This window comes from Camelus dromedarius, chromosome 8, assembly GCF_036321535.1.
Source record: "Camelus dromedarius isolate mCamDro1 chromosome 8, mCamDro1.pat, whole genome shotgun sequence".
NCBI classification, from domain to species: Eukaryota; Metazoa; Chordata; class Mammalia; order Artiodactyla; family Camelidae; genus Camelus; species Camelus dromedarius.
Genome location: NC_087443.1, coordinates 67,389,253 through 67,402,195, shown reverse-complemented (window position 1 = coordinate 67,402,195; position 12,943 = coordinate 67,389,253). Strand labels below are relative to the sequence as shown.

General features: G+C 38.7%; 1 protein-coding gene across 10 annotated transcripts in view; it reads right to left on the bottom strand.

Annotated features, from left to right (window-relative positions):
- Window positions 1-12,943, bottom strand: part of VTI1A (vesicle transport through interaction with t-SNAREs 1A) — a 334,543-nt gene that overhangs the window by 320,552 nt on the left and 1,048 nt on the right. For all 10 annotated transcript variants that reach the window (XM_031461753.2, XM_031461757.2, XM_031461754.2 and 7 more), the window contains exon 2: window positions 2,562-2,620. In XM_031461753.2, coding sequence (XP_031317613.1) covers window positions 2,562-2,620 — 59 coding nt within the window. The remainder of the gene's footprint in view (window positions 1-2,561; window positions 2,621-12,943) is intronic.

Genomic DNA, 12,943 nt, shown 5'->3' with positions numbered 1-12,943 from the left:
GGCTGAGCCTCCAGACAAATAATGGCAAAAGTACACGTGAGTGACAATCCAAGAGTTAACTACATTTTTGTTTCAGGGATTTTACAAGGACACTTAAAACTACATTAAAAGTAGGTAAGAAAAAAAAGAGGAAACACAAAACAGCACTTAAAATGAAACCAGAAATAGGCTAATACATACTTGTTTCATGTTGTCACAACATTTACAAGGCCAATGTCAAGTGGAAGACGTGGTAATTACAAGACATGCAGTGTCTAAGAGATGCATACAAACTGTTCAGCAGAAATACAACTAATCCTAATAAGTCAAAGCATAATGAAGGTTTTTTCCCCAGGTCCTCATCAGAAAGACAGTATGTAATATAATGATCAGGGTCCTTAACAAGGATGTCATCAGAATCAAGTAAATCAGCTGCCTGATCATTTCAAACAAATAGAAACACATATCTAAGACACCACTCTTCACGTTAGTAACAACTGGAGATGACTATAAGATCCATGGTGGCATAGCTATGTTTTACACTTCTTGGTACAGTAAAACTTTGGTTCTCAGGAAACCAGCTTTCTAACATCATCAAGTAAATCAACGTCTCCAAAGGAAGGCAAACCAATGAACCAAAACACAGATTTTGATGGAAATAAAACAAAAAACAGAAAAAACCCTGCTACTGACAACTCAATAATAACATAAGGAGTTAACTCAAGGTTCAAAGAATTGACCGGCTGTATTATTTATGGTTAGCCTGCCAACCAGAAGGAAGAAGCATCCTGATTGGCAGCTATGGTATACAAAAGATCAATCTTTTCACATGAGGGCCAGGAACCATGAGAGAAACAGTTGACTATAAAAAGGAAGAAAGGACAGAGAAAAGTAGTTGAAAAAAAGAAAAAAAGGAAACTTTCAGAAGAGAGGCCAATGTGGGAAGCTGAGGTGTTAGAAGCAAAGCTGCCCCAGCAGAGACAGTGAGATGAGCGGCAGATCTCACAGGGGGAGGAGAGAACCAGCCTTCTGACAGATGGGAAAGGCCGGAGACAGGAAGACAGAGCAGCAGCGCTGCAGCCCGCTGCCTGGGCATTCGAAGACACAACGGAAGTGTCTGTGATGTAACGGGATTGGGGGGGGGGGGGGTGGACAGCCGCCTACTTCTCCAGACCCTGCAAAGCAGCCCCCGGCATGTGGTCCTGTTAACTAATGTTACTCAGGCAAATCACCTTGAGAAAAGCTGCCCCTTACAGCCCCTTCCTAGAGATCCATCACACCTCTTAGCCTACTTAAGGGTCCAAGAAGGTTCTAGAGAAAAACAATAGCCAAAAACCAAGGCCCAACCTCCAATTCTGTTGAAGCTGCAGTTTCCCAAACTTATTTGAACAGGCAACGCCAGTTAATAGAAACACACTGTGGGAAACTGTCTTAAGTATATCAGTTAGTATTTAGTATTGAAGGAACACCAAGTAGTACCCTTCAATATTCAAAAAAGCAACACACTCCTTTAGGAGCACAACGCAGCAACAAGTTGAATCATACTTGCAATACCAGGCCTTAAAAATCAAAACTTAGGACATGATACTTTTTTAACACTTTTTGCTCCTTGATTGGCGAATTTATTTGTATCAAAAAGTAGTGGTTGAGCTGAGCTCCGTGTTTAGCATGTCTAAGTACAAATCCTTACTTCACCACTCACTGGGTATGGGACCTCAGACAAGTTACTTAATCTTTCTAATTCTCAATTTCTCCATTTACATAATGGGGGTAATAACAGTGTTGGGAATCACTCCTCTGTGGGTCTCTCATGCTTCTGTGTCTTCTGCATATGCCAAGAATGCACGACCCTGAGCACTCTTTTCCTGGACAGGGAGCAATCTTGGAGAAGGAAATAATGTGTCCCTTGGGAACAAGGGGCAGTCTTGCTTACAGGCTGCTATAAAGCAGGGTGTTTCCCCTGCTCCATATTCCTCTTGTGTAAGATAATCCACTGTAGGCACAGGCATGCTTCTTGGGCAACCCTGCATCAGCCCCATGGGAACTGGGGCTCAGGGAACTGATACAAGCCTGCTGAAACTTTGGCAGCTGCTTTTGCTGTTAGTAATAAGTCTTTTGTCTCTGACCTAGGACTCGTGTCTTCTATCGGCATCCATGAAATAGTGACAAGGTCACGTGGTAGTGAGCAAGTAGGGGGAAATCTCAATCCTTAACAGTTTTTGACAATTAGTACCTGTCTCACAGGGCTTTTGTCAAAATTAAATATTATAAAGCAATAGGCTTAACCCAGTGTCTGGTACCCAGGATGCCTTTAACAAGTATTAGCTATTTATAGCTATTATGAAAAGTATTATGAAGGAATAAAAATTCAAGACGGGTGTTTAATGAATCACCTTTATTAAGAAGAATGAAATCCCAAAAAGCTATTAAATTCTCAATTTAAAAACTGATGAACTCTAAATCATGAAATGCTAATTAGCAATGTCTCACATTTCTACAATGTATAAAAGAGGCTTAGAGGAAGGCATCAACTTCAGTGGCTCTGGCTGTGTGTTCAAATATATTACCAAGTCTGCACGTACCAGTTCTTTTGCTTCTTCGAGCTGCTTCTCCACATTTGCAACCATCTGCTTCTTCTCATCTGAAAAAAACAATAATATTAAGGAATTGCTAAGGATACAAATAAATAAGTTTAATATTTTAAGACTTCTATTTTTATATACTTTTTTCCTTTCTGGCCAGAGTAGAGAATTAACACATCAGGCAAATGGCCATATCATTCTTCGGTAGGTTAGGAACCACTATAAGCCACTGATTCTAGGCACCGGGAAATACATAATTCTGTGGAGCACCAAATTACTAAGAGATGTCATAACATTTTTAAGAGAAACCAAAAATTACTTTGTTCTTTAGAAGAGACTGGGTAGCAGATTTAGTGGTGGCATGAGGAATTTGCAAAGCAATGACTTTAATAAATTGAGAATAACTGATTTATGAATACAGTTTAAAAGTCCCATACAAAAACAATTCCTAACACTGGGTAAGATGTCACAATTCTTTAAAAAATTGTGCTTGTAATGGAACAGGTGTAATGGAAGGAATATTTGAAGTCACTGATTCTAAACCCACGTCCACCATCTACTCATTGGTTATGGGATCCTGGGTAAGAGTTTTTTTCTGAGGCTCAGTCTATACTCTCTAAAATGGAAATTTAAAACATCTGTTGGATTCTTTTTAGCTCAAATAAGCTGATGCAAAAGAAATTACTTTTTAATTTGTGGAGTGCTAAGTGTTCATATGTTATTTATTCAAACTAACACAAGTTATAATCCAACTGTAATTCTGTTTTCTGGTAGAGACATGTTCTAGCAGATATTTTCATAAAAATTTTCCCTACTCCCACTCCAAATCAATTGGCCCATTTATGTAGAGGTGGCACCTAAGTTTTGTGCTAACTAAATTTATTGAACATTTGTAGTTTTGTCTGCCTGACACCCATCTCATCTCAGGCAACGACCCTCTCTCTTAGATGCTCTCCCTTCACCAAGTAAGTCAATAGGAGATATTATCTCCACCTTTTAACACCAAGCAGGACTCTATGGGGCCTTCCCAGGACAAATCCCTCCCCCATATCTTCTGCTGTAGCTCCTTTCTGAAGTATCTGTTAATAATATCTCATGCATATTTCCTAAGTTTTTCAGATGCTAAAAACCACCATCAAATGGAAAAAATTAACTACTTGATGATTATGAGCACATAGCTCCCAGGCCTTCCAGTGCCTAAGGACTGATCACCGTCAACGAATCAGAGAACTGTGCACAGCTGATCACATACCCTGGGATGCCCCTCCCTGGGCTGGCCTTTAAACATGCTCAGCTGAAACCTTGCAGGGAGTTGGAAGGTGGGGCTTGGGCATGAGCCATCCATTTTTCTTGCTCAGCCCAGCAATAAACCTTTCTGTGCTCCACACTCCAATGTTTTGATATTGTTTGTTCTCACGGGGTGTCGGACACACAAACTCACATTCAGTAACAATTTTGGAGAAGCCAGCCTAGGATTCTGTGCCTGTGGCAGGTTGACCCTGGCCAAGGGCAGCCCCTTCCCTGGGTCCCTAGCCGTTGCCGAACTTGCTTCACTTGAGGCAACTGGGAGGGACTCTCCCTGACAGGCACAGGCAGGAGGCTATTTGGAGCTGAGAAACATCTGGAGCTACAGTCCACATTTGGTGTTGCCTGGGGGTGAGTCGCTCCAGCTTGTGCAGGCTTGGAATTCTCTCCACTCCATCTGGGCTCATTCCCTTGCAGGAAGTGAGCCACTCTGGGCTCCTTGAAAGCCACTCTGGGTCCTTTCTCTTTTGAGAGTTGGGCCCATCTGTTTGGAGGCCTCTGTCTGGGAGTGGAAGTGGAATTTGGGGGCTACACCTTGTCTGATTTGTGTGTGTGTGTGTGTGTGTGTGTGTGGGACCATGTTTGTTGTTTAAATATGTGTGAGTCAGTACCGCATTGCCCAGTTGAGACATCTTTGGTGAATAACACAACTCAAGTGTGACGACACCAGGGTCTCCTTCCTATTGTTCTGGCTTCAGCTGCAGTGGAGCGTTGGTTGGGATTTTCCCTTTCTAGCCTTGATCATTCATTCGGCTCCATCTCTGATGGGGCATTGTCTGGGGTTCTCCCCTTCGGGACTGATGGGGCACTGGTTGGGAATCCCCTTTTGGGGGCTGGGGAACTATGACCCTGAGAGACCATTTTGAATTGTTGTTTGCTTGATGTTTGATAAAATAAGCAGCAAATGAGTAATGGACGATCAGAGCTCTGTTCCATCTTATAGCCCCCCTAGGGTATATTTTGCAAAACTGGGAGATTTTCAGCTATGCTCCCATAAACGAAGGAAAATGATTTTTTTTTTAATTATAACACTGTGTGGGCCCCCAGTGGCTCTGCTAATATATCAAAGTAGGCCTTTTGCAGTTACTTTGGCTTTTATTGTGTGTGTGTGTGTGTGTGTGTGTGTGTGTGTGTGTGTGTGTGTGTGTGTGTGTGTGTTGATACCTGAACCCAAATTCTGTTCCCTCTTGATTTTGCTGAAAGTGAGGCATGTGAATGTGAATGAATTTTATACATATATATATATGTGTATAAAATTATATATTACTGTTTGTTATTTCTTCAAACTGAAGTGGATATATCGGAACTGGGGAAAAAAAAAATCTCTGAAAATAGCCAAGATGGTTGGTTTTGGTAAAAGCAGTTAGAGAAGGGATCTGCATTTCTCTTCCTGTGCCTTTGAGATGTAGCTACCTATCCGGGCTCTCAAGGAAAAACAAGGGTTTTTTGTTTTGTTTTGTTTTTAATCAAGTGGAAAAACTGCAAGATCTCTGATTCTGTCTATCTTTATGTTAAAAAAAATTTGTAGATGAGCTCTATTGAATTGACTTAAAAGTAAGTGCTTAAAAATTAAATACTTCCAAATATAAAAGAAGCTAAACAGAACACATTTAGGGTTCATGTGATCTGGGAGATATTCAGCATTGAATTGGTATCTGCTATTAAAGATAGCTTAAGCTTGTTGGTATAATCAATATAGACATGTATTTTATCGTACCTATGTTTACTGAAGGTCAAGTTCATGTTGCTTCTGTTGCAGAGTTTGTCAGCAAAAAGAAAAAAATTAATTAACTTGGTATGAGGAAATTCTTATAAGTAAATTAAATGCAAATGAGATTAAAACTTTGGGTGAACAATTTAGAAATAATTACGTTTTAGGAATGTCTACTTAAAAATGATCTCTCTAGATACTTGGTAACTTGAAATTTTAGAGTTGTGCTAACTTGGGTTAAATGATAGATGTTATTGAATAGTTGAACAGCTAAGTCATTCCCAAATAAGATAAGATACTGAAACATTCACTAGAAATTAAGATTTCTAAGAATTGATGATTCTAATTTAAATATGTAATTGAAGCTACTAAAAATAATGGGGGAAACACTTCAGTATAGAGTAGGAAAGCAGGATATATGTTTTGCATGAGAAAAAAAGGTATGCGGAATGTAATTACACTCTGTTAAGGTAAAATAAAGTGATTTGGTCTTAGAGTTGGTTATTTCTAGATGAGAAAAAAAAATAAGGTACAGATATTTTGATCATCAGTGCTTTCTACTGAAAGATTTGTAATCAAAAGGGGAAATGGGGAAGTCATTCTAGCTTGTGCATGCTTTGACTTAAATTTTACTGATCAAACTGGCCAGTTTTATGGCCTTTTGGACATGCACTGTACATCTGCTTTGGCCTTGAGGAGGGGAACACATTTGAAAGTCAAAATGAAGTAACTGTGGTTCAGACATCCAAGGTAAAACTAGGTGGCCATTGTGGACATGATTTCAGATAGGTTCCTGTACTGTTGAGAACTAATTTTCTGAGCTGTGTCATACTCAGAACACCACCAGCCATTCTCAAAGCAGTGTCTGCTGGCAGATGGCAGCTGCAACCTTATGATCTCAAGGTCTCCTCTAGTAACCATTAAGTTTTTAGACAATAAAGTTGCTTTAGATCAGATGTTAGCAGAAAGAGACATGCATAGTAGCCAATAACACTTTATTTGTATGTATATATGTATGTGTGTGTGTGTGTATGTACATATATATAGATACATCAAAAGTTAAAACCTACTCAGATAAAATTGGACAACTGGCTACCTGGCTACCAGTCTCCCTCAAAGTGCCAGGTCCAGACTGATTTTCATGCTTATTCTCCCGAATTCCTCAGGGAATGAGTTCTTAATCATACAAGTCTTAGATCCAGGACTTGGAACTTGGGAGTATTTCCAATTCAGTGTCCATTCCCTAGATCTAGGCCCTATTTCAGCAGGAAGTAGCCAGAGCAGTCATCACCCTATTCCCTGAAAAATCTAGGGACGGATGACACATGATTGGAGATTGAAACCGTTCCTCTGCCAAGTTTATGATTAACCTCTCTGTCCAAAATATCATTCCCCTTCTTGTCCAATACCTGTTCACCTCACGATTGAGGAGTATCAAAGAAAAGGGGGATGTCACTGGAGCAGGACCCTATGGAGCCTTCCTGCGACAGAGCCCTCCCCCATATCCTCTGCTGTAGCTCCTCTCTGAAGTACCCAGATAATAGTATCTCATGCATATTTTATGAGTTTTTCAGATGCTAAAAACCACCACCAAATGGAAGAAACTAACTACTTGATGATCATGAGCATATAGCCTCCAGACCTCCTGGTGCCTAAGGATTGATCAGCATCAACCAGTCAGAATTGTGCACAGCTGATCACATACCCTGGGATGCCCCTCCCTCAGCTGGGAAACCCCTAGGGGAATTCGGGGTTTGGGGGGCATGAGCCATCTGTTCTCCTTGCTCAGCCCAGCAGTAAACCTTTCTCACCTCCAAACTCTGACATTTCGGTATTTTTTGGCTTCACTATGTGTCAGGTACATGAACTTGGGTTTGGTAACTCTGGTCACAGTGACTTGCCAAAGGCTGGGCTTCTCTTCCTAGCTGGATGAACGCTAGTAGCTCAATCCCTCTGGCTACACTGGCCTGGGCGTGGGGATGGAGTGGGTATAAGATCCAAGCAGACCGAAGTCCTGGAGTAACAGGAAAGGCTCTTCCTCTCTTTTGGTAGAGTTATGAGAACATGAGTCCAGAAGCTGTTGGCATCCATTGTTCTAGCTACAGGGAGCAAGCCAGTTTGTAGTGGTTAAGAATGAAGCCTACATTTAGAAAGAAGCAAAGTTGATAGAAAGATTAAATAGATTTCATTAGTTTCTTGTTCCAGATAACTCTGGAATAGGTTTTGCTTGACTTTTTCATGGTTTGGTTTCTTAAACCAACACATTTCTTTTTATTTAAAGTTAAGTTTCTGTAACACGGAACCCAATGATTACCATCTGACTAATACAACAGACTAGAAAAGTCACAAAGCTTGAATGGGTACAACACCTAGCAGATAACTAACTCTTCAGAAGGACAGTTAACACTTGGTGGGGATTCTTTTAGTAGAAGTTATTATTTTTCTAGAATAATAATTAGGTTCTGATAAACTCAACCCCTTCCCTTTGATCCTCCCCAAATTAGGGGGGTAGCTGTCACATAAGGTGTTTTGTGTGTACTCTAAGTATTTCTCCCAAAGAAAAATGCACACTTAGATTAAAATCCAACTTGATCTTCCCTCTTTGAAAAAGCCTATATATGGCCAGATTAAAACTTTAGTATATGACCCCAAATTTATTTGCTTCTGGCACATGTCAATCCATCTAAACTCTCCACAAATTATAGTAGAACCACACTGTGTTTTTATAATAGAGCAGAATATGAAATAAGACAATCTTGTGCTCAGTCTTGGGACTAAACCTTCCCACTCAGAATAGCAAGTTTCCCTTTATAAATGTAACAAAGCCATTCTAGAATGACCTGGGTGATAAAGGACTAGAGTTGGAGATGTCAACACAAACTCATGTTTAGCTTACTATAAATATAGTTTCATGTACAAATTTTTATCAATGTATGTAAACATGAGTTAGTATACACACATATTTTTCCTTGCTGTCAGCTGAAAGGACCCAGAATCAATAATACCACAGTAGCAATGAGCACATCAAGTGTCCAGATCTTGGTTTCTAACACCATTTTTCAATTTAAGAAAACAGGACTCCTTGGACTGCTGTAGAAAAATACAAGATGATCCTGGAGTATCTTTTAATATCAAAAAGTAAGAAAGTGCTAAAAAGAAAAAAAAAACAATGCACAATGATGGGGGTATATCAAAAGGACACAAGCCAGCTGAAAGGGCTTCTAATGGTCAAAGCTGGAATAATCTGAGCAACAAAATAAAGTAGTATTGGAATACAGCACAAAGTATTAACTATTATGAGTTCATGGATATGTGACTAAATAAATAGGTGGAGAATAGACAAATCTTTCCTGTATAGAATTCCAAATAAATAAATTCCAAATAATTTACATAGATACTAAGCTTTCAAGGAGGTGGAGCATAACCCCCTCTTCCTTAAGTGTGGGCTAGCCATATGATTTCCTTCCAAACTACAGAAAAGGGTGGAAATGGTAACTTTACAGTGGAGAATATTACAAATACTACCTCAGCCAGGTGATCAAAGTTAACATCAGGAGTGATAAGTTATCTTAAGTGTGTACTCTTGATATGATATGATGGAAATGGTGCTTTCCATCTGTGGTCTTCCTTTCAAAAACCTATAACCCCAGTCTGATGATGAGAAAAACATCAGGCAAATCCCAACTGAGGAACATTCTATAAAAACATCTCTAAACTGTACTCCTCTAAACTGTAAAGTCATCAGAAATCAGGAAAGAGCTGAGAACCATCACAAATAAGAGAAGCCCAAGAAGCCATGACTACTAAATGTTTTGTAGTATCCTGGATTGGATCCTAGAATAGTAGAAGGACACTAGGTTAAAAAACAAAAAACAACAACAACAAAAAACTAAGGAAGTCTGAATAAGGACTTGAGTTAATAATAATTACCAATATGGGTTCACTGGCTGCAATAAATGTATCATATTAATAGAAGATGTTAACAATAAAGGAAACCGAGCATGGACTATATAAAGGATTCTCTGTATTATCTTTGTGATTTTTCTATAAATCTACACCTGCCCTAAAACTAAAAGTTTATTTTAAAGAAATCAGTGAAGCCATTACTTAGGTTAACTAAACTGTTGAAAAGGAGGTTCTGCTGGAATTAGAGTGTGGGCATGTATGTGTATATATACCCAACTCAAGTCCTACCCACTCCAACTCACTCTGCACCTGAGTTCCTGATTAGGACTGGAACCATCTCTTCAACTAACTTTACAGAACAACAGAGATGCAGTGCATGCAAGTCACACCATGTAATTTTAAATTTTCTAGTAGCCACATTTTAAAAAGTAAAAAAAAAAAAAAGTGGAATTTTAATTTTTGTTTGTTTGTTTGTTTTAATGATATTTAACCCAATATATTCAAAACATTATCATTTCACTATGTGGCAATAGCCACATTTCAAGTGATCAATAGCTACATATCAACATTACAGCTCCAAAGCCACATATACTGTTGTTTATTTATGAATTACAGTATACATAAATAAAAGCAGACTTTTCTGAATTCTCTTACTACAACCACCTTACAAAGGCAAGAGAGAATCATGTAACAATGTTACAGCTTCTTCTATACCTGGCTATGTCCAGATGGTCTCCAAAAGTCTCCAGGGCTTGGCATAACCAATCAGCGAGACTGGAACATTTCCTTCCAGGAAGGACACCCATCTTGCCCCACCACTTCCACTTCTCTCCCTAACTCCATCCTTGATTTCCTGAGTTCAAGGCCTAATTCCAAGTTCATATCCCAAAGTCCCTAATCACTCACCTCCCTTCAAATGTAGGTGTTCATCAAGAGAGATTCATCCAACTCTAGTCTTGCATGGAAAGGAAGCAAAAATTGAGGCCCAAGATTCCTTTAGAGTTCAATTAATATCACCAAGTCTGAAAAGCTGGGTCCTGACTAGCCCTACCAGCTGTTGTCTTCACCAGCAGCAATAACATTACTAGTAGCTAACTTATCCCAAGCACTTTCTCTGGGGAAAAAAAAAAATTGTGCTAGTGTATTACATGCTTTAGTTCATTTGAATCTTATAACACTCACTGTAAGGTTGAAACTATCAACTACCCCCAATTGTCCAGGTTGAGGAGGCAGACTTAGAGAGGCCAAGCATTTTGCCCAAGACTGCACATCTAGTAAGTAGCAGAGCTGGGATTCTAAACAGATCTGGTGCCATGGATGAATCGTTACCAATTTGCCATAAAGCCTTTCTTGGTAGTTCTGACAATAGCTACAGAAGAATAGGTTTCACAACAGACCACCTATCTCTCTGTGAATGGTGAGCTAAGCAACTAATTGCAAAAGAACATTTTAAGACCCTTCAGGAAGCCTACCTGATGTAATGGAACCTCTGTACCTGTAAACTGTCCCCCTGTTTTGGATTCAGCATTAGAGGAAAAGGAACTTCATAATTAGTATTAGTTACGGTTTCCACTCTTTCATTTTCCTGACTACCACAGAATACTAACCATTAAAATCAAATTTCAAATACAGTGCCATAAAAATATTACTCAAGATGGGGCTGATCTATCTCATAAGTCCAATGACTAAAACTGGTTAAAATTCAAACACTTTAGTCTAAGAGCAAAGTCTTTTTTATTGTTTGTCACAGAGTAGTCAAATTTCTTTTTTAAAATAAAGTTTAAAAATATTCAATCTTTTCTATTCTCTTTGGAAGTAACACTTTAATACATTGTACATGCACTTTAGAAAGTGAAGTTAATTGCAATCAATCCTGCCCACTCTGCTGTAATTTAAATAAGTAAAAATTGGGGGGAATAAACTGCCTTGACTGAAAATTGTGCTCCAATTTTCAACCTTCTTAACTCAAGTAAATTCTAGGTCAACCACCAATGATGCTCAGAGGAAGATATTATAATTACTTTTAAATATACTGTTTTTCCCATGATTGTACATATTAATATCTGTTAATCCACAGATATACATCTAAAATTCATAACTAGATATATTTTTCATCTTTTTCTATTTGTCAATTAGAAATAGATTATAAAGCAAGTAAAAGTAATTATTAAGAGGAAAATCACAGCATTTTTAAAAATTACTAGCATTTAATTATTCAAGTCAGTAAGCATTTTTCCACTGTCAACTATACAATTTCCTTTCAATTTCTAACGTAGCTGCTGTGTTTGGGCTTTATATTATACTATGGCTAAAGAGAGTCAAGGCCTTTATTTTTAAGGTACATAATTCAGAGGTTTCCTTCTATGTGGTAAGAATGGTTATATTAAAATATAAAGGTAAGAAAAAAAATCAATTGTAACAAATCTGTTTTCTTGGGACTGGCTGTTACAACTTTGCCCCCAGGAATGACTTTGTTACTTTATAAAACAGCTTCCCAATATAAAAGCTGTTAGCCCAAACAAAAAAATGTTTCTACTGCTAAAACTATTACAATTTAAAATGAGCAAAAAATCCCACTGTAACCACAGTCCTGATATTTTGAGGTTCTGGGACTGAAGTCAAAGGAAGCATTTTCCAACAATGACAACAAAAATCAACATGATCTTGGGCAGTGGAGAAAAGCAGAACTGAAGAGAAGAGGCGACGGAGGTGATGTATCATGAAATGATGAGGCCATCAGCCACTTTTGCCAAAAAAAACCTCCGAGGCAGCAGAGCTCGGGGGTATACGCTACCTTGGTTATCTCCTCTTGTTCCCTCACTCGGACTCATAAACCTCTTTAAGACATCATACACCTCCTTCAGAACTAACTGGGACTTCAGGAGATGAGTAGGGTGTCAGTTCTGAGATCCTGGCTTCAGGCAAAAACCCCTATTTAGTAGAAAATAGGTGAGGGGAAGAAAAACAAACAAATAAAGGGAGAAAATTATTTACATAAACACATAAATTTAGGGGAGGAGGCAGGGAAAGGGAAGAGGAATGATAAATAGGATAGGTCCTGTAGAAATTATTGCTGGCATCAAGGGTTGACTAACAAAGTGGGAAAATGAAGTTGCCCACCAATTCACAGATCAATCAGCACTGCTTTTCCTACACTTCATACCACAGAGCTAAGGTTGGGTCAAGTCTAGATGGTTCAATTTCCCTAACGAAACTAGGCCCAAAAGTAACAATCTTATCTGCAACTGAATACTCAGATCTGTATTTAGAGAAAAATCCTAAAACAATGTCCTACAGACAAAAATTACAAGATATCATAGTTATGTATCTTTATTCACTTAAACATTTTCCTGAGTCCCTTCTAAGTAAATGCCAAGGGAATCAAACATAGCTCCCACCTTCACATAGCTGACAACCAGCACTGAAAATAAATTGTGCTAAAACACAGAAACACACAAAA